Source organism: Falco naumanni, chromosome 5, assembly GCF_017639655.2.
Source record: "Falco naumanni isolate bFalNau1 chromosome 5, bFalNau1.pat, whole genome shotgun sequence".
Taxonomy (NCBI): domain Eukaryota; kingdom Metazoa; phylum Chordata; class Aves; order Falconiformes; family Falconidae; genus Falco; species Falco naumanni.
The window spans coordinates 29,510,101-29,531,366 of record NC_054058.1 but is presented as its reverse complement, the minus strand read 5'-3'; the positions used below and the strand labels follow the sequence as shown (position 1 = coordinate 29,531,366).

At 51.6% G+C, this 21,266-nt stretch overlaps 1 protein-coding gene and 1 long non-coding RNA gene across 6 annotated transcripts in view; one reads left to right on the top strand and one right to left on the bottom strand.

The window, feature by feature from the left end:
- Window positions 1-1,032: 1,032 nt before the first annotated feature.
- The window catches only part of HIPK2 (homeodomain interacting protein kinase 2), a 136,806-nt gene continuing 116,572 nt past the window's right edge, over window positions 1,033-21,266 (top strand). For 3 of the 5 annotated variants that reach the window (XM_040596935.1, XM_040596931.1, XM_040596930.1), the window contains exon 1: window positions 1,034-1,284. In XM_040596935.1, the coding sequence (XP_040452869.1) occupies window positions 1,266-1,284 (19 nt within the window). In that variant the 5' untranslated portion in view covers window positions 1,034-1,265. Of the gene's footprint in view, window positions 1,285-3,220; window positions 3,435-21,266 lie in introns of those variants that run through there. The other 2 variants (XM_040596932.1, XM_040596933.1) reach the window with 2 other exon arrangements.
- LOC121089587 lies at window positions 11,489-15,003 on the bottom strand. The gene is made up of 3 exons (XR_005828265.1): window positions 14,991-15,003; window positions 12,386-12,396; window positions 11,489-11,769 (listed from the first exon to the last, which is right to left on the bottom strand). It is a non-coding gene; the product is annotated as an uncharacterized LOC121089587 (long non-coding RNA).

The window sequence follows — 21,266 nt, the reverse complement described above, 5'->3', positions numbered from 1 at the left end:
TGGGTTGGTGTTCCTACAGCAAGAGCTCAACCACAGAGATGGATCTTTTAAAATAAAATAAAAAAAAAGGAGGGGGGGGGGTGTAGTGGCTGTCAATCTCAGTAAGTAAACACTTCTTTGAAGTGGTTCCTTTTAAAAAAAACAAAACAAAACAACAAAAAAAACCAACAACAAAAACACAACCCGAATTCTAAAAGCAACAACGTATGTTTATTTTAAATGCATCCGCTAAATATTTACACTGCAAGCAAGCTAAATGAAAGAGAAAAAAAAAGGATAAATTGGAACTTTTGTCAGTGAACCAGATTGTGAAATGCCTTGAGGGAATAGAAGATTTATTTGGGGAGAGGGGGAGAGGTAGGAATTTTCCATGCTATTGTAAAACATGAGCTCAAATTATATGATCCCCACAGCCAGTGAATTGCAAAGCTTCAATCAGCTGCCTTTTTTATTTTTTTTTTCCTTCCTCTCTTTTTTCTGTAAAGAGGAGGGGGGGGGGGAAGACAGAAGTGTTTCACCAACTTCTGTTGACTGTTCCTTTTTTCTCCTGATTGAAATGTGTTGTTAAACAAGATCCCACATAATCTCAGCAGAGGGTTTCTCTCGCTCGCTGCCTCTCCTTCTGGGAAGCCGCGATCGGTGCCATCGGCGCTTGATTATTTGCAAACTCCCTTAGCTTTTTTTTTTTTTCTCCCCCTTTTTTTTTCCTCCTCTCCGTCTCGGTCTCCGTCTCCCTCTCTCTCCCTCCGTCTCTCTCTCCCTTTCTCTCACCCCCAGTGCAACTTTTGCAGGCGCCCCGGCACACGCAGCCATGCCGCGCTGAGAGCGGGGGCACCGCGCCAGCCCCCCTCCTTCCCTCCCTCCCTCCCTCCTTTCCTCCCTCCCTCTCTCCTTCCCTCCCTCCCTCCCTCCCTCCCCAGCGCCGCCGTCCCGAGCCGGGGGGGCCCCGCCGCCCGCCGCCCCTGCCCGGCCCCGCGCCTCGCCCCGGCCCCGGCCCCGGCCCCGGCCCGGCCCGGCCCGGCCCGGCGCCGCCGCCCCCCGCCCGCTCGCCCGCCCGCCCCGGCCGCGTCGGAGGGCCGGCAGCGGGGCTGGATGTGCCCGGCTCCCCCCGCGCTGAGGTGGGCAGCGATGCAGAAGGCAGGCGGCAGCTTCGCCTCCGCCGAGAGACACCCGCTCAAGATGGCAGATGTGTGTTGAGTTTGGGGGGCTGCGATCTCGCGTCGTTCGTGGCGGCGTTGCCATGAATAACAGGCGTCCTTGCACCGATGGCCCCCATGTACGAAGGTAAGCCCCGGCCCGGCCCGCCCTGCCGGCACCCCTCGCCTCGCCGCGGGAAAGGGGGGGAAGCGGGGGTCCCCGGCCGCCCGCGGTTCGCCGTCCCCCCGGCGTTGTTGCGAGGAGGCTGGCGGCGGCGGCGGGGCACCTCCGCCCGGCCCGGCGCCCGGCGGGGAGCGGGGCGAGGCGCGGGTCGCCCCCCCGGCTCTGCCCGCCCCCCCCCCCACAGCCCTCCCCGGCCCCACGGTCCCGGGCACTCGGGCCCCGGCGGGGGGCGGTGGGTGAAGTCCGTGCCGGTGCCGAGCAGAACAATGAGGTGGACGGAGCTTGCCCTGCGCCTCCGTGTGTGTGTATGCGTGTGTGCCTGCCTGCCCGCCTGCCTGCCCCTCGCTGCAGGTCGCATTTCCCGGACCGGCCACCCCGCTCCTGTCGCCGATTTCCCAAGAGTTCCCCCCGCGGAGCTCTCCTCCGGGGTGCGGAGACCCCGCGGGCAGCGGCGGCGGGGACGAGGCTGCCGGCAGCCGCCTGTCAGCCCCTCCGGTTTCTCCTTCAGCCCAGCCCGGGCTGCGGCGAGAAGCCGAAGTGCCCCAACTTAGTTTTTTTCGGCTTGGTAAAAAAAAAAAAAGGGGGGGGGGGCGGGAAGGGGATGTGTTAGACCGGTGCGTATTTCACGGAGGCTGTTTAGAAAAAAAAAATAATAAAAAAATATGTCAGGGCTAATTTAAATCCCCTCGCGATGCATTTAGCCTCCGCCGTGAACCCTCCCGGCTCCGTGTCGGCCGGGGAGCGTTACATAAACCGGAGGGACATCCCCCCGCGGGCGCTTCATCCCGCTCGGGGACCGCTCGGTCCGCGGCGGCTGGGAGCCGGGCGCCCGGCGGGGAGGGGAGGGGGCGGACACACGGGGACACGGTACTTTTCTCCCTATGGCGAGGCCGGTAAAACTTATCAGAGGAGAAAATCGAGCCTGGGCTCCAGCACCCGAGCGGAGGGCGCGCGGCGGGCGGTGTAAAGTTACTGGCCCGCCGGGTTATTTCTGGGCAGCCCCGGGCTCACCGGTCGTGCCGAGTTCGGACCCCGCGAGCGGCAGGCAGACAAAGAGGAGCGTTTTCGGCAGCGGGGGGAGCACGGCCGTCCCTCCCCGCCCTTGCTGCCGCCGGGCACCGGGCTGGCGGCGCCCGGGGGCGGCGGCGCGGCCGGGGGGCGCGGAGGGGGCGCAGCGGCGGTGGCGGGGCCCGGCGCGGCGGCGGGCCGGTGCCGGCGGAGGGGCCGCGGCGGGCCCGGGGTACCGGTCGGGGCCGGCCCGCTCGGCGGCGCCCCCTGCCGGCCGCGCCGCCGAGCGGCCTCGGCCCCCGGGCCCCGGCAGCGCCCCCCCTGCGCCCGGGCCGCCCCCAACGGCTTGCGGGGGCCTGCCGCGGGCAGGGGGAGGCCGCCGCCGCCGCCCCCCGGCCTCGGTCGCGGCGGGGACTTCGCAGCCCCGGCGCGTACCTGCCCGGCCCCCGCCCGCGGTCCCCCGCCGGCCCGGGCCTGTCCTGTGTCCCCCGCCCGCCCCGGTGCGGCCCCGGGCCACCGTCGGGCCGGTGAGGCCTGGCCGGATTGCAGCGCCCGCCGCGGAGCCTGCCCAGCCCCTCCCGGGCGGGCGCCGCTAGCAGGGCGGGTAATGCGGCGATTCCTCTTAAGTTCGCTCCTCGCCGGGCCGCATCCCCCGGGCGGGCGGCGGTGCGGGGCGGTGCGGTGCCCCGCGGCGGGCGGCGGCGCCCGGCGGCTCCGCAGCGGCCGGGGGCGGAGTGAGGCGCGGGGCCTGCGGTCAGCCCGGCCGCGCTCCCCTTCCCGGCGCGCCGCAGCAGGCGGCCGCCGAGCGCCGGCACGGCCGCCTCCCCGGAGCCGGGCAGGGCAGGGCAGGCCTCGGCCGCAGCCGGGGCGGGCAGGGCGCCGGCTTCCTCCCGCGGAGGGGGCGGCGGTACCGCACCGGAGCGTGTGGTGGAAGTTTAGCGGTTCCTGCGAGCATCCTAACTTCAGCGGCACCCGTGCTTCTGCCTGACTGGAAAAAGAGAGCAGATGGAAAAAATGCCCTGAAAAGGAACCCGTAACAACAAAATTCCCAGCAACCGATACGGAAGGCCGGCGGCCAGGCTCTGCAGCATGCCTCGAGCCTTGAAGTAGGTGAATATCCCGAACGGCAGGAGCCAGTCGATAGCGTAAAGGCTGATAGGGGCTGTTTTATCTGTTTTGCGTTGCAGTATGTTTGCGGGTTAAATTGCTGCTGGATGGCTTCGAGGGAGGTGGAGGAGGGGTTAATGAATGTTTTTCGCCTCCTAGTTGCCGTGAGAGGTCCTTAGAATTCCCTGCAATATCGCAGTGCATAGATAAAAACTTACTTATCGAAGGGGATGCGATTTCCTCCTTGGAAGCAGGCAAGGACTGCCATCCTCCCTTACGAGCCTGGCGTTATGTGCATAACCAGTCTGATCTGTAGCCAGAGACTCCAGAGGAGTCTGGAGCATCAGGTACGGTCGAGCCGGAGCCGAGGGGCTGGAGCAGCGCTGCAGCGGGCAGCTGCTTCGCTGCTCCTGCCCTTGACCGACCGCTCGGGTGGCTTGGGTGGCACGCACGCACACCCACCGCCAAGGCAGGCACCGCAAGGCAGGCGAGGGTAGGTGAAAGAGTATCTCCACCGTACGGATTTCAGAACATAGGCTGTTTGACAGAAAAGGTGCCCCGGGAGGAAATGTGACACCTCGGAGGCCTTATGAAATGGTTCCAGTAGAAATTTAAGTGAGTGATAACATAGAGCACATGCACAAAGTCACCCGCCATTCTTGACATGTAGGTGAGGGTGGTGTGTGCCTGTGCTGAGCAGCTGGCTTAAATACCGGTTCTGGAAAGCAGAACGGTGCCTCACCTGATATTGATAGGTGAGGCATGATAAATAAGTGAATATCCGTTGTGAAATCCTCCCCCACACGCACTGCGCAAGGAGAATTCTCTCATTCTTTTTATGAAATTCAGTTTTTGCTGTTGTCTTCTCCTCTACTGGGTTTTTCTCATTCATTTTTTTCTGGGTGTTGCAGAGCTGAGCTGTAAAATGAAGGACATAAAAACCTACCAAGTAAAATAAAACGGAAGTAACACCGCCGCACGTTGTTTAACCTGGACTTTAGCTGCGATTGTGAGCCATACTGGGAAATGTGTTGGGCTCCAAAGTGGGCCTCATCAGGTGTAATCCTGCATGGCTTCTGCTCCAGAGCTGGGGCAAGCTAATGGCTACTGTCCTGCTGAGCACTGGAGATGCGGCTTCCTCAGGGGCAGCTGTATTGGTTTCAGAGGAGGTGAATGGCTTGAGGCAGGTGAGAATAGGGTTCTTTGGTCTCTGCTCCAGGCAGTGTTGCCCTTGCTGTGCGAAACCTTCATCTGTGCACTCGTCGTGTGATGTTTCCTCCTGTGCAGAGAACAGAACAAGGCTCTGTGGGCCAGGGGAGACCCCATTTTAAGAGGGCTTACTGCTAGACATCACCAGTGCGTGGGCTGCAGGTAGATTTCTCCCCTGGGTGGGTGTCTCCAGAGGCTCCCAGGGTGCCTTGTACCAGGGATACTTCAGAATAGGGTAAAAAGAAGTGTTCATACACATTAACCTTTATTTTCCAAACAGTGATTACCTCTGTTTTGGTTTTGTTCCTCTTTGCTTTGCTTCTTACTTGTTCCTGACAACTTTGTTGCAACTCACAGTGTATTTTTAGCAGCTGCGTCGGTAGTTTTCTATGTGGGTGGCTTATGGAATTAATCTGGGTAATATTTGCAAACTGCACCTCGCCACCGGTGCTGCTGCTGGAGCTCAGTGCAGGCAGGGACCTGCCTGCATGCTGTCCTTGTCACATGAGGGGCTGGGAAGCCTGAAAATCTGACCCTGGATACATCGCAGGTCGGATCCCATTTAACACCAGGAACAGGCCAGCCCTGCTGGGTTTTGAATGCATCCTCAAATTTCGTTAAAGTGCACAAAACCTGCTCATCAGGGAGCCACCACCAGTGAGGCGGACTAAAGGTCTTTACCCCAAAGTTCATGCAGGGAGATGATAACTCAGAGGCGTTTCCTGTTTATGAATTAATAACCAGAACTTAAGCTAAGTCAATGCTGGGACCAAAAGCACAAGTTTTTATTAGCTCAGGATATGGCTATAGCCAGGATAACAGGAAGCCCCCTCCAGTTGTAATTATTGTCCTTATCATGCTGCTACGTCTAGCGATTAAATGGGTTTGAGATGTAATGGGTGAAAAAACGCTGTTTCATTTTCAGAAGTGGAAAGAGCACTGCTGGGACCAGGGGCCAGGGCAAGGAGACAAACAACACACTTGGACAAAAAGGCAAGCACAGTTACTTGCCACTGTCATCGGCCCTTGGGCTCCACGCAGCGCATTCCCCTGTCTGGCTGTAACAGGTGGGGAAAACCCTATTGGCTTCGGCCAGACACCTCAGCTGCCCTGGAAAATTAAGTAATTTTAATTTTTCCAGGCCTCAGGTTTCCCCATTTACCCAGGGGTTGCTATTTACCACTTTCATGTACTGCTTTGAAAACAACTGGATGTGGTTTCATCCAGACTGGGTAAGAGCTGGCTATGCACCCCGATTAGTGTAAGTCTTCTACCAGTGGGAGACAGCCCAGAGACCTGCTTGATGCCTGTGAGGGTTCTGAACTTAGGACAGCCTCTGGAAGCTAGGTAATTTATTCGGGGGCAGATATGTACTTGGGTGGCTAAACAAGTAAGGGCTCAGTTTTGGCCACGTTGCTGCAATGGTGTGTAAAAGTATGTAGATATTTGGTCAGGAGGAAAGTTCTGGGAAGTCAAATCGTGGAAGGATTGGTGACCTGGGCATGGAAAGTAAATCCTTGTCCTGATTGTGGGCTTCACCAAGTGAGTCCCAGGTGTTGGTGTTAGAGCAGTCCTGCCAGATGGCGAAGTCAAGGGCAAGTTCAACCACCTTCTGCTCGGACTAGGCTGAGACACCAATATGAGGTAGATGAGACCACTTCTCTTAGGTGCAGGAGTCAAGGCAACTGGGATAGCATGTACCTTTGGGCGAGGCTCCTGAGAAGGGGAGTTTGCAAAGGTTTTCGGTGGCGGGCTGACGGCTGTTAAGGTGTCTCAATCCCTGTGTCTGTAGAGGATGGGTAGGCTGAGACTGGATATTTTTGAAAGTTCCACCCTTTTCCTCTCTGATCCCAATTTAAGAAGGTATTTTAAGGTCTGCGCCTAAATTTAAGCTCACGGGCAGTGCTGCTGACTTCATTAGAATTGTTTATGTCTTTAAAGCTGGCCACACACTGAAGTACCTTTCTGACTCATGGCCTCTATAGCTTAATCAGTCCATTTATAAAAATGAGGTTGTTTCCTCACTAGGAAATCTCTGCCCTCTGAATGTGAAACATTATTTTTAGGGCTTTTACTTGCTTTTGGAAGGTTAACTGGTGGATAACAAGAAGTGAGAATTAAATGCTATTTAGAGAAAAGGTTGTGCCTTCAGCTATTTATGTACCCTAATATGGACCTAGGTGTTTAACAGAAGGCCTTCTCTTTTGAAACTATTTCCCGTAGCAGTACGGAGTTCAGCTTTTGTTTTGAAAATAACCCAGGTGATAATTTCACTCCAGATCGGGCATTTACCAGTTTGTCTGTTTGTCATGGGGGAAGAGCAGAGGCAAGTTACTGCTTCCCCCCATTTACAGCACAGAGTGCACCTGAATCCTTCCTCATTTGGCCCCATCAGCAACTGAGGTCCTTCCTCTGGAAAGCACAAGTGTGTATATTTGGGGGCCACTCTTGAATTCAGGTAGCCTTCTGAGTTGGGTAATTCTGATGGTAGAAACCATTCTTCTAAGACTTCCCTACACAGGTGAGGGGAGGAGCAGCCCTGTAGCCATAGGCTGGCAAAGGAATTGTCACATCTCAAAATATCTTGGAGAGTCCAGAGTCAGAGCTAAAAGAGTTAAAAGGCTGTAACGTTATGATTTATTTATTTAATGGAAGTAATAATAAGCCATAATAGTGTGTGTTGTTACAGTGCTGTATCTGTTCAAGGTGCTTTATAAAGAGTACCTGTCTGATCAAGCCACTGACAGAATGATGCCCAGGAACGGAGTTTGGCAGGGGAGGGGGTACAAAATAGCCAGTGGGAGGCAAGTGTCCTCGAGACGTGAGCCCTTGAGCTGCTGCTGAACTGGATTCTGATTTTGGAGATCTACATGCCAACAACAGTGTCAATGAAACCCAGGGAGCTACGCAGAGGGAAGCGCTGTCTCCATGCGATGCGTGGCAGCCCATCTGTGTCATGTTCTGGAGGAGGAGGGAGCTTTATGCTGGGGTGAAGGATGGCATAGTTTGCTCCCTTGGTTTTTCTTCAGCATTTCCCACTGAATGGGCCATTTGCTTGGAGAAGCTGAAGCTCACTCTTTATTCACACCTCATTCTCTGTCCTGCTCACCTTCCAGGGCCTGTGCTGACATCCATCTCTGGAAGGATGAAGTAAGAGCAATCACTTATAGCTCCTACCCTGAAAAGTGGGAAAGGTCACCCTGCAAGGCAGTGGTATTTGCCAGAGATACTTGGGAAACTCAGAAGGGCAGCTGTCTTCCCTGTTCATTATAACCTTTAATCCTTAAAGGCATTATGAAGACCTGGAACAACGGTGTTACACAGCGGTACCCTGCAGGCTAATGTCTCCTCCAGTTCTAAACCCTGACAGGTTTATCTTGCTCTGTGGGCTGTGCTGAAATGCCAAAGAAACTTAACTCTCACTACAATAATTGAAATCATAGGAAGTGGGCATAGGAAAGACCAAAGTGTTTCAAAGCAGGAAGTACTATACTAAATGCGTGCTTGTCCAGCGTGTTCCCTAACATGTTAGTCCAGCATATTCCCTGTGTATGGAGGGTCCACAGCCTGATCAGGCTGTCATTGCTGCCCTTCACTTTGTCACTGAAAAGAATTTACCTCCTCTGCAACTCCTCTCTGCTTTGCGTGCTGTGATTCCTTGTCTTATTGACAGTGGCTGGGGGAAGACTATTCCTTCCTCTTTGTCATGTCTCTCCTTGGCTTTGTGTTCCTGAAGCCAAACCCTATCTCAAACACATCCTTCAGCTCTTTCTCATGTGTCTTGTTCCCATCAGCTCTGACTGTTCTCGTGGTTCTCTGCGCTCCCTTCAGCCAGTCCACCTCTCTCTTGAGTGGCACTGCTAGAGCACAGTGCCGTGCCTGGAGTCCTGTGCTGGCCAGGTAGAGCAGTGTTCCTTCACGTCTCTTACAGGCAGCGGTCCTGTTTGGTTTAACTTTTGCACTATGACATGGTTCATCTGTGTGTAGCTTGTGATCCGCCGTGGCTCCCAGATCCTGTCCAAGAGGTCTGATGCCTTGTGAGCCATTTTCTGTCCTGTGTGTGTGGAGCTAGCCTTTCCTGCCTCAGCGTATGATTTTTGTGTTTGTCCTGTTTGAATTTCATCTTGTACCTTTTAATTTGTTGGGATTGTTTTGAATTCTAATCTAATTCCCCTGACTCTGCAGTCCCTTACTGCTTGGTGTCACCTGCCAATTTTTAAAAAAGCAGTCTTGGTTTCTTCACCAAGATCAGCTTTGTTCTCTACTCTGCGGTCCCAAATAGAAAGCACAGAAGAGAAGAAATTGTTTCATAAAAAGTAGGAACAGAACCTTGCCCCTAAAATGCAAAAGAGGCTGAAAACCGCACAAAACACTTGGCATTGTTTTCACACCTCCTATTCTTTTACTCTCCCTTGGTGCTTTTGAAGTATTCCTAAGAATAGTTGTATTTGCTATAGTAGTGCCAGTGCCAAACAAAAGCAGGACCTCACTGTAGTAGGCATGACATTGATATGAAGGGGCAGATAGTTCCCACCCCAAAGGATTTGCATTTTATGTGGACGGAGACACAGGAGGGTGGACTATACAAACCAGCTGGGCTCTTTGGGGAGAGGAAAGCACAATGTGTAGGTTTCCTTGAACATTTTTTGACAGAGGTTCATTCGAGGAAGGAAGGGGTGGGCTGAAGGTTGAGAAAAAGTAAGGCAATAGGTTGGGAACAAGAGAGAAGAGGATGAGAGAGACAGGTGAGGAAGAAAGATGAGGGCAGGTGACTGTAACAGGAGAGAGGAAGGTGATCCCTGAGAGGTACAGGGGCTGAGGCTGTCACAGCGAAGGCTGGCAGGAACAGAAAACTGGGTGAATTGCTGAAGATCCTGGCTTGGACTGTTTTTGCGGTTGCCCTTGCAGACTTCAGTCTCTCCCAGGTTTTTTCCTGCAGTTGTCTCTTAACATCTTTGGAAGGGAAGGTGAGTGAGGACAGGAGATACCACCTATATCCTAATTCTTATAGGTGGGACAGAGAGTTTGCCTGGGAATTTCCCAGATGGAGCTGAGACCAGAGGCAAAACTGATGCTATACCTTTCTTGTAAGTTCTCTGATCCTGCTCTCCATGCTCAGGAAATTCTGATGGGGCAGAGATTAGCCAAAACACCACTACTTTTCGCTGATCTGAGATCCTTGTGGTTTCCTCCCTCACTGCCACTGCCCTTCCCATGATAGGGCAGCTATGCAGGACAAATTTGATCTGTCATACTCCCTTCTCCTTCCCGGCAGTCCCCACATGCTGAATTTTCCTGCAGCTTGCACATGTCTTTTAAGAGCATGTGTAACTGTCCCACCCTCTCTGTCCCTGTGTCTGCCCTACTTTCACCATCAGTCTGGGTGATTGAAACAGGTACAGGTGTGGAGGCACAGTCTCAGCGCCTGAGCTCATGGGCGAGAACGGCACGTGCATCATGCTGCACATGGATATGTATGGCCCCAAGGCTGGTCATGTTTTAAACGTATGAGACTCAACATACTGTTCTCTCTAGGAGCAGGCCAGGTATATCAGTACGTTTGGCAGTGAGTCTATAAGGGTATGTTTTTTCTCTTGGATAAAGAGAGCAAGAAAAGCTTTTTTTTTTGCTTATGGTTTGGGGTCAAGGTGTTTATTTGCTACTGGATGTGATCCAGTGGATTCAGTGCATCTCTGCACAGAGAGGAAGCAGCAGAGAGGAAACAAGTCTAGGAGGTTCCTGGAGCGTGTGGAAGATAGCTTCCTGACACAGCTGGTGAGTGAGCCAACCGGGGAAGGCACCCCGCTGGACCTGCTTGTGAACAGAGAAGGACTGGTGGGTGATGTGATGGTTGGGGGCCGTCTTGAGCGTAGCAATCATGAAAGGGCAGAGTTTTTGAGTCTCAGAGAAGGAGGGGGGTCCGTAGAACCGCTACCTTGGACTTCCTGGAGGGCAGACTTTGGCCAGTTTAGGAGGCTGATAGACAGAGTCGCTTGGGAGGCAGTCCTGAAGGGCAAAGGAGTCCAGGAAGGCTGGACATTCTTCAAGAAGGAAATCTTAAAGTCACAGGAGCAGGCTGTCCCCATGTGCTGAAAGATGAGCTGGCAGGGAAGAAGACCAGCCTGGCTGAACGAAGAGCTTTGGCTGGAACTCAGGGGAAAAAAAAGAGAGTTTATGACCTTTGGAAGGAGGGTCTGGCAATTCAGGAGGACTACAAGGATGTTGTGAGGTTATGCAGGGAGCAAATTAGAAGGGCCAAAGCCCAACTAGAAATTAATCTGGCTACTGCTGTAAAAGATAATAAAAAATGTTTCTATAAATACATTAGCAACAAAGAGTGCTAAGGAGAATCTGCATCCTTCATTGGGTGAGACATAGTGACAAAGGATGAGGAAAAGGCTGAGCTACTTAATGCTGCCTTTGCCTCAGTCTTTAATAGTAAAGACCATTTTTCTCTGGGACCCAGACCGCTGAGCTGGAAGACAAGGATGGGGAGCAGAATGAAGCCCCCACAATCCACAGGGAAATGGTCAGCGACCTGCTGCACCACTTAGACACACACAAGTCTACGAGGCCTGACAGAATCCACCCAAGGGTACTGAGGGAGCCGGTGGAAGTGCTCCCCGAGCCACTTTCAATCATTTATCAGCAGTCTTGGCTAACTGAAGAGGTCCCAGGTGACCAGAAGTTAGGAAATGTGACGCCATCTACAAGAAGGGCAGGAAGAAGGATCTGGGGAGCTACAGGCCTGTCAGCCTGACCTTGGTGCCAGGGAAGCTTATGGTGCAGATCATCTTGAGTGCCATCATGCGGCATGTACAGGACAACCAGGTGATCAGGCCCAGCCAGCAGGGGTTTAGGAAAGGCAGGTCCTGCTTGACTAACCTGGTCTTCCATGACAGGGTGACTCGCTTAGTGAATGAGGGAAAGGCCGTGGATGTTGTCTACCTAGACTTTAGTAAAGCCTTTGACATAATTTCCTACCTCATTCTCCTGGAGAAGCTGGCTGCCCATGGCTTGGACAGGGGTATTCTGTGCTGGGTAAAGTGCTGGCTGAGCCCAAAGAGCGGTGGTGAATGGAGCGACATCCAGCTGGCGGCTGGTCACAAGTGGTGTTCCCCAGGGCTCAGCATCGAGTCCTGTTTAATACCTTTTTCAATGACCTGTATGATGGGACTGAGTGCACCCTCAGTAAGTTTGCAGCCAGCACCAAGTTAGGTGGGAGTGTTGATCTGCTTGAGGGCAGGAAGGCTTTGGAGAGGGATCTGGACAGGCTGGACTGGTGGATTGAGACCAGTTGTATGAAGTTCAACAAAGCTCAGTGCCAGGTCCTGCACTTGGGTCACAGCGACCCTATGCAACGCTTACAGGCTTGAGGAAGAGCGGCTGGGAAGCTGCATCATGAAAAAAGATGTGGGTTGCTGGTCAACCAGCAGCTGAATATGAGCTGTTGGTGTGCCCAGGTGGCCAAAAAGGCCAGCAGCATCCTGGCTTGTATCCAAAACAGTGTGGCCAGCAGGACTAGGGAAGTGATTGTCCCCCTTTACTGGGCACTGATGAGGCCGCTCCTCAAATACTGTGCCCAGTTTTGGGCCTGTCACTACAGGAGAAACACTGAGGTGCTGGAGCGTGTCCAGAGAAGGGCAACGGAGCTGGTGAAGGGTCTGGAGCACAAGTGTTACGAGGAGCGGCTGAGGGAATTGGGGCTGTTTAGCCTGGAGAGAAGAAGGTTTGGGGGGACCTTATTGCTCTCTACAACTGCCTGAAAGGAGGCTGTATAGTGATGTGGATGTCAGTCTAACAAGCAATAGGACAAAAGGAAACAATGTCAAGTTGCACCAGGGGAGGTTGGGATTGGATATTAGGAAAAACTTCTTCACCAAAAGGGTTATCAATCATTGGAACAGGCTGCCCAGAGAAGTGGTTGAGTCACCCCCCTACATATAAAAGACATGCAGATGTGGTGCTTAGAGATAGAATTTAGTGGTGGATTTGGCAGTGCTGGGTTAAAGGTTGGACTTGATGAACTTAAACTTAAACGATTCAATGATTCTGTTTATTTTTGCTTGAAGACATACCTTTTTTTTTTTTTTTTTTTTCCTAGTTAGAGGTTGTAAAGGCACACAGGGTGGCAGATAGCCAGTAAGATCCCTAACTATTAGCTGCATCGGTGGTGGGTTACGTTAACAGTTCTGGAGGGAATGTTACAGCAGACGATGGAGTGGGTTGATGGAGACTTGGACTCTAGCAGCCAGGCTCAGAAAATATCCAATCCCAGAAAACTTGCAGAATATTTCAGAGAAAGTTTGTTTTTTCAGGAAGCTCCTTTAGCTTTCCCAGAATATTTTTACTTGCAGGCAAAATTTGTAAGCATTCTTTATTTTTAAAACACGGTTTATATTCTGCTCTTGTCTGCAGCAGCGCCAGCACCGTCGCTGTATTTATCTTTTCCCTGTTAACACTTGCTGTTCCTGGAACGTCTCCTGCTCAGCAGCTGTTTGTAGGTGGTTTTTTTTCTCTCCCATCATCATGTACCTTTCCTTCCTCTTCAAGGCATCCATAAACCTCTCGTAGTGACATCATAGCTGTTTCCATAGCAACAGATTATGATACTAGAACAGAGGATAATATCAAACAGGAGGAGGAAGAGATAAATTATGGTGTTTGTGTGTGTGTGTGTTTGAGGGCTTGATTATATTCCTACATCTCTTCCGAGGATGTTGTCTGCCTGGTTTCTCCTCTGTTTATCTTGTATGCCTTTTAAAGGTTAGGAAAAAGCGAAGGAAAAAAGAAGATCTGGAGGTCAGAGTAATACAGACACATTTTTTGATGGTCTCTGTGTAAACCTAGTAGGCTGAGATTTATTTTTTTATCTCTGTGGTAGCTCTCCTGTGTCTCCTGAGAGTAATCTAGTCTGAAGAAAACTTCGAGGCACAACAGTCCCCTGGTGCAGCTTCACTTCTATTTTAATTATGAATTATTCATAGCCACTAGCAGCTGGTATCCCAAGCCAAGGATATCTCTGCTGCAGATTCCCCAAAAGATGGACAAATGTGGCATGGCATTGCCCCAGAGAGCTCACGACCTGTATTTGAGAAGGGATGTGACAGGTACTCAAATCAGCCAGAGCTGGCGTGGGGAGAAGAGGGAGAAGTACCCAAAAGAAGGGTATCAACAAAAGTGTGATCTCTAGACTATGCTCCAGCCTGCCCAGAGATTGGTGGTGGCAGAGGTGGTCTGCACCTCACCCCAGTGTTAGCTTTTCACAGTGGCATTTCTGGAAGAGCTGTGCCAGTAGCAGGTCAGGAGCCTGGTTTGTGACCATCTGCGTGGTTCTGCCATGGCTTCAGGCTACCCCTCTGACAGGGGCTGACAGCAGCAGGATTGCAGGACAAGCATCCATGTTGGTCCATGCTTGCATTGGTAGGAAGGCTATCTGCTTAAAGCACGAGGCTAGAGGTGAAGAACATCCAGCTAAAATGCATGGGGTTTTATTTTCTCCTAGGCGGCGTTTAGTGTTGACAAATTCCAGATAGTTTGGCAAGGACTTTCAGCAGGTCTCTGTTTTGCCTCCAAATAGCAGTAATTTCTGGCCATCATTGTTGCTTTCCTATTTAGATAATTGACTTCAGAAGCTGGAGAAAAAAATCTCAGAAAACCCTCTTAGATATTCTCATAACTCTGTGTGTGTGTGCGCAATCTTTTATCTTCCTCTTGTGGCAGAATTTCTGGGGAGTTAAGTCGTCATTGCTAGTCTTTAAAATACCCTGAGTAGGGTTGTGGCTAACAAGGCAAATCTCTGGTGATGCTCTTGAGCACCTTAACATTGACAGTTTTGATCCCACGCTTAGGTACTCTGGGACCCCGAGGAGGAGTGCAGGGGAGGGATCTGAGCAGAGTGGTAAGGGGTAACGTATCGGCTAGCTTTAGCTATGTGATAGGGTAGGACGGTATGTAATGGGGCTCTTTCCGTGATAGGAATTTGGCAATGTACTGCAGGGCGAGCCCTGGGTCAGCAGTGGAGCAGCACTGGGATTTGGTGATGCCCAGCCTCCAGCTCCCAATATGTCAGTGCACAGGAGCTGGGCATCCGGGTGGGCTGCTGGCAGGCTCGGTGGCTGTGTTGAGTGAAGAGTTTTTGGTTCAGATTAGTGTCACGAGGATGGAGAGAAGTAGGTAGGAGGAATTGCAGGAGTCACTCAGACTGCAATGCCATCAGGGGCTAAAGTTGCTCAGAAGGTACATGAGCACAGAACACCTCAACAGGAATTAGTAGGTCACCTTCACGGAAGCTTATTGGGAGCCAGTAGAGACCAGAGGACTGGTTGGGTGCATTTCCCCTGCACGGGGCCAGCACGGCATGCTAACCCCAGTTTCTGAGCAGGCTGATGTCATTGTCCTGTGGGGGACATACTTCTGTAGTCAGGCCTTAGGGTGATGCAGGCAAGGGAAGATGGAATGAGGTCCTTTGCAGAGGGAAGAGAGATCAAGATGTTTTCTCTGAAGCCAGATTAAAACAAAAAGACATCTCTTGGCTACAGCCACTTTGTGGACACCATGGAGAAACCCAAGACTTCATAACTCTTCCAAGGCATGTGGGGATCACATTTAGGCATGAGTACAATTATAAATTCCTTCCTCTCTTTTAGGACTATCACTGGCACCACCAGAAACCTGCCTTCCCATCAAACTGCCCCTCTGCATTCTCTCAACATCACAATGTGTATGTATTTAGCAAGTGGGGATAAGAAACACGTTGCAAGCCCCATTTTAAAATAGCTGTACCACCTGACAAGGACATGTGAAACCCAGACACAAGCATATCCCGTTGATGGTGACAATACTTCTTTTGTGGTGTCATTTTCTTCTCACTTATCTGGGACTGTGAGCACCTGGATAATTCAAGTGCACCTTCCAAATGCCTGTGCTGCCTGAAAGCACGTGCGAGTCGGAAGGGGTGGTGGATGCCGTTATCAGACTGTGTGTGTGAGAATACAGGTGGAAGTGTATGTGTGTGTATGTATGTGTATGTGGGACTCTTTCCATGTTTGCAGGCACATGTAGGAGTGTGCATAAGTGTCTGCATGTGGCTTCATCCCCTTTGTCTACAGGAGGCAACGTGGGCCTGATTTTCCTTAGAGCTGTTACACCATTCTCTCAGCAAATTGCATTTGTATGAGGGCTCTTTTCCACTGCAAGGAATGAAGAAGGGAGATTTATTATAAATATAAATTAGGCTTTCTGCATGTTTGTGAGCTGTCACAGCCTGTACAGGAGGAAATCTAAACAAGGTGAATGCAGAGTGTTTGTGTGGAGCGATGCTGTGACAGCGTATGTGTTGGCAGGAATGTTGTCTGCAGTCCCTTGTGTAAGGGGTTGTATATTGCTGGTGTGAGTGTGGAAGGCTGTAAATCACAGTGTGTTGTGGAAGGGGACACTGCCACTCTGCCTGTGAAAGTCAGGGAGAGATTTTTTGAAGCAACGTGGCTCTTCAAACTGAACAAAAGGTTTACTAGAAATCCAAGCTTGAGAAAAATATCATCCAAGACATTTTGTCTGGGAGTGATCTGTAATCCATATCCTCCAGCTTGTCTCCATCCTGACCCAGAACAGCTGTGTGTCTGGCATCTTTTACTTACCTCTCCTAGTGTCAGGTTTTGGTGGCCCTACTGGACCAGTTGTTGGGTATCTCTGTAGCTCTGTAAATGTCTCAGGTCTGTCCTCCTGTATTCTCAGTTTATTTCAGTCTTGACCTAGTCCTGTGATGTAGCTGGTGTCTGTATGCAAATGAAATATCCCCTGGGAAATCTGTATCTATTTAGATGTGTTTACCGTATCACTCACAGCATATCTGATGTAGGTGAGACCACCTCAGTAAAGTAGCTGTATCTTTTTCAGCATCCCTGCAAGCAGACAGCTGAACCCTGGTTTTGTTCTTGCTCAACTGTGAACTCGAGCAACAGACTGTGGAGTTCCCCTCTTTCAGACTGGGCTTGGCTTAAAAGTTATTTCGTGTTCCTCCAAAATCATTGCTGTTTCCCATAGGAACACTTGAGTCATTACCAATCCCTGCATTTCCTCCCAGTCAGGAAGGATTGAAGGGGTTTCAGGAAGAGAATGCTTTTTTACAAGGAGATGTCTGCTTTCCCTTGCCATGCCCTGTCGCAAACAGATACTGAAACTCCTGCCAAAAAGCCACTGCCTGTAGAAGATAATGTGCAAGGGAAGAAGGTGGGATGTGAGTGAATGGCAGGGTAGGGCAGCATTTCAGGTGGGGATGCCCAATGCTTTTGATACCGAGTACAATAAAACAGATGCTTGTGGCAGCACTGGGGGTGAGCTAGGAAACATGCCTATGTCACCTGGCATCATTGGAGCAAGTTGCAGGTCACAGGGTTTTTTCTGGGTTTCACTGTGGTTGGTACTCCTGTCCGTCTTGCCCTATTTTTATTGCAAGGCTTGTGAAGGATATGGGGCTTTTGCTCTCTTTGTGTATTTTGTGTCCTTTTTTGTGTTCCTGGTGGCCTCTTCCCCTCTGCCAACCCCTCCTCAGCACAGCCCTGTCATGTTTGGTCGTGCTTGGTTGAAGATGACCAGCCCACCTGAGGTGTTCATGGTCGAGGGCATAGCACATCGCATATTGAGAACATGCTGACTTCCTGTGGGAGCTGAATGCTGCGTGTAGGACATCCCAGGCTGGCGAGCTTGGGGGCTGTGCAGTTGCCCTGGGGCTCAGGATGAGCCTTGTGGGGCCAGCAGGCATGTGGGGGAGGAAGAGCGCAGGCATGGCTGCATGGGTAAACCACTCCGTGGTTACCATGAAATGATCAGGCATTGGGAGTTATTTGCCTAACTGAGGCAAGGGAAGCAGGAGCCACTCCTGGTGATCTCAGCCCTCCTGTCTTGCCTGCCTGGGACATGGGGAGGGCTGTGGGGGGCAGGTGCTCCCCCCATCCCCTACTTAGGGTGTCCAGGCAGATGGGCTGCCTGTGAGTCAGGCAGCAGGGCGCTTGTCCCCTTTTCAGTTGGATGTGGCAACCCAGCAGCACACGAGAGCTGTGTAATCCAACCCTGTGTTGGGACAGGCTGCACTTAAACCCCGTGTAAGCCCTAATTTGAAGGCTTAAAGGGAACTGAAGTGTGGCACCGAGTGCTGCAGCTGAGCTTTACCCTTCCTGAGCTGTGACAGCCTGCCAGGAGGGGAAGCAAGGGACAGGATGCCTTTGCAGCAGGGCCAGGAACCTGTAGCCGAACTTCTTGGTCCCAACAGAAGTGTTGGATTTGGTTGGATTTTAAACTGTAAATATGATTGATTACGGCTGGTGGTTCTGACCTCTGTGGTTTTCAGTGGATGTCCAAAGAAGTTGTTGCAGTAATGGTGTAGCCCAGCTGGGCTCCATACGTCTGGTTATGTATGTTCATTCATATAGTTCAGCCCCTGCTAACTCGTCTCTGTCTTCCCAGCCTAGTCACTGCTTCTCCTTCCGGGCAAGCAGGCTCAGCTTGTGGCTGGTAGCAGATAACACCACCCCTGTGCCAGGCTCCTAAAGGCCACGTAGCCATTGTGGTGGGCCTCTGTCAGGGGAGCCCCCTGCTTCCCTCTCATGCCTATGTCCCCTCCTCCCCATGCTTGCTCTCTGCACAGGGACCCCTTTCGTCTGGTGCCCCTCGTGGGGATGCTGGGCTCCCCGCATTGCTAGAGTAGGTGAGCTGCTCAGCACACAGGTAGTCACAGCAGGCTGAGGCTCCCCATTTCTTCCTTTTTCTTTGTGACTGATTCTTGTTTATTTATTTGTAACAATTGTTGCCTTCACTTAGGGTCACTTCAGCATTGGATGCTTTCACTTATTTCAGAGTTCTGTCGCTGCTTACAACACAGCCGTAGTTTTAGGAAAGCCACAGAGTGTGCAATGCTACACCTGGGCTTGGGAGGGGGATTTTGGAGAGGGGCAGTCCGTGTTTGGGTAGTTTCTGAAGATGGCTGCCAGCATCGTGCCTGCTATATTGCTGGGAAGCGCACTCAGGCACCTGTGTGCCCATACATACAGTCTGCGGATGTCCTTGGGAGCATCCTGTGGCATCCTGCCCACCTTCCTCCCCCAGTCAGGTCCATGGGACTTTGGCCAGTACACCAAAGAAAGGATCACTGGTGTTTGTCAACCTTTACAAGAAAACAGATGGTTTTTTAAGCCAAAGCTAAGATTGTAGCACATGCTGGAGGCTGGAAGGTAACTGTAAATCCTAGGTCTCATTTGCACAAATACATTTGGTTCCAATCCTAAGGGCATTTTGCCTTCCCCTGCCTATACCTTCGTTTCAGAAACATGTAAATTTAGTTTGCATTCATTTTTTTCAAAACACCACAAAATGTGGCTAGGGGTGGGGGGCTTTTAAATTACATTTGGCATAGAGGCGATAGGGAGGATTCTGGATGCTCCATGGGGTAGGAATCTGTGGATGTTTGTCATTTATGCACTGTGAGTGGGGAACACTGAAGAGACTGGGTACACTAGGAAAGCAGTAATGATATTTGCAGCCTCTTACTTGTAGGTCTGCTGCTCAGATCAGACCTCTCAGCTTTCTTCTGGCCCAGCATATGAGACCCCACACAGCGGGTCATGTTTCAGGTGTGAACCTTATGTGTAGGGTCATCTGGTGGATAAATGTCCTGTCATGTGAAGGGGGATGGGCTCTGTGGCAAGGTTGACACAGGAGAGTGGGAGGTGATGCTGGCCAGTTAGGCTCCTTCTAGGGCAGAAACCTGCAAGGTGCCCCTGCCCTTCTGAAGAGGCCGTCCCTTTTGCAGGCAGGGTCTGTGGAGCAAAGAAGGGAGTCTTGGTTTCAGCCCTGAAGGTGTGGGAGGTACAGACCTACCTGAGAACTGACAGGAGGCAGCCATGGCAGTAATTCCCAGGTTCGCTGGAGGTCAGCAGTGATGGCACATTTACACTGCTGAAGGCCTTATGTGTAGCAAAGGTTTTGTTCACATTTACTGACTGCTTACTAGATCTCAAAATTGTCAAAGAGCAACAAACCAGCTAAGATAGCCTGTGAGGCAGGGATGGGGCTGGGCTACCTCATGTCTCCTTCCGGGAGACAGGAGGACCATGCTGGCCAGGGTGCATGGTGGGAGGTCTGCACTGACACGGGTCACTCTGTGTGTGCTTGGTGATCTGTTTCTAAAGCTGCCTATTCAGTGTCTTTCACCTGCACTGGTGCTCACGAAGGAAGTAACCAAAGAAGAGTTGGAGGCTTGTCCACGCAGAGACTGGCCGCTGGAGAAGCACACACACACCCCGCCAGCCCTTCCGTTGCTGTTGGCAGACAAGGGGGAGAGGTTTGCATCCTCTCTTGCGTTTCAGCCAGAAGGAATGCTTGTGCCTGGGGGCTTCCTGCCATGCTCCTTTGCCATGTTGATGGGTTTCATGACACCACTTTTAGCACCTAAGGATAGGTGTGAAAATGGAGGAGGTAGAGGAGGAGGAGGTGGTGGAGGTGGTGGTGGTGTGAGTTAATACAAGACCCTGTGGGAAGCAGTGGCAGGCAGTATTATTTCAGTGGTTTGAGCCTCAACTTTCTCCCTCTCTCCCTCCCTCTCTCTCTCATTAAATTACAACTAATGCAAGTAGCATTGTGAAGGAGGAATTTGGGAACTGTTGTTCATCATCCAATCACTTGTAACGAATGTGCTGCTCAGTGCCATAGCCCATAGCCTAGCTGAGAAGTAATTCACTTGGTATTTGCAGGCATGACATGCATGCCATAAGAATTCCACTGTTAGCATTATTCCAGCATTAGCGAGGGGATATGAAAATAAATGATGAGCTATTGTTTTTCATGATTAAGTCCAGGCTTTCTGCTCATGTGTCTTTTTTCTCTTCATCTGTGGAAGGAGGGGCTCTCTGTTCCTTCAGTTTTTGGAGCAGGCAGGTTGTGCTCTCGCTTATCCCGGCTCCCCTGTCCCCCTTCCAGACCAGCACCCTTCTGCTGCTCCCTCTACCTGTCCCCTCCTGGGTTTGGAGATCAGCCACAGCGGTCCTTCAGATTGCTATGGGACACCACTGCGGAATGGTATGACATCAGAGGGGACCTTAACATTTTTTTATGGGTCTACAAAGCTGTTTTGTCCTCACCATCCATCAAGGGGATCAAGCTCTGCTCTTCATGGTTGCACTGGCAGGCTGAGTTTGGTGGCAGGTCAGCAATTTGGAATCTTGAGGTCATTCACAAGCCTTAAGTGACTCTTCTATTATTTAAAAAAAAAAAGAAAAAAGAAAAAAAAGGGAAAGCTCTTGAGGCAGCTGTCAGTCTGAATGTACAGGAGCAGAGCTGAGCAGCCTCTGCTGGGGCCTGCTGGCAGTGGCCAGCACTTAAAGAAGTCCACAGGGCAGATCTCATGACCCATGGTTGTGAGGGGCATCCCTGACCATTCCAGTGGACTTCCCTGTGTTTCCTGTGGAGCGTTATAAATGTGAAGGAGTTAAACATTACAGGGGAGTGAGGTAGTTAAGCATTATTTATCCCTACTTTCTACCAGCGGTGACCAAAGAAGAAAGCGTAGCAGTTTCAGAGATGACCCTTGTTTCTGGGACCATCAGTTCATGGGGCTGGTTCAAGCTGTC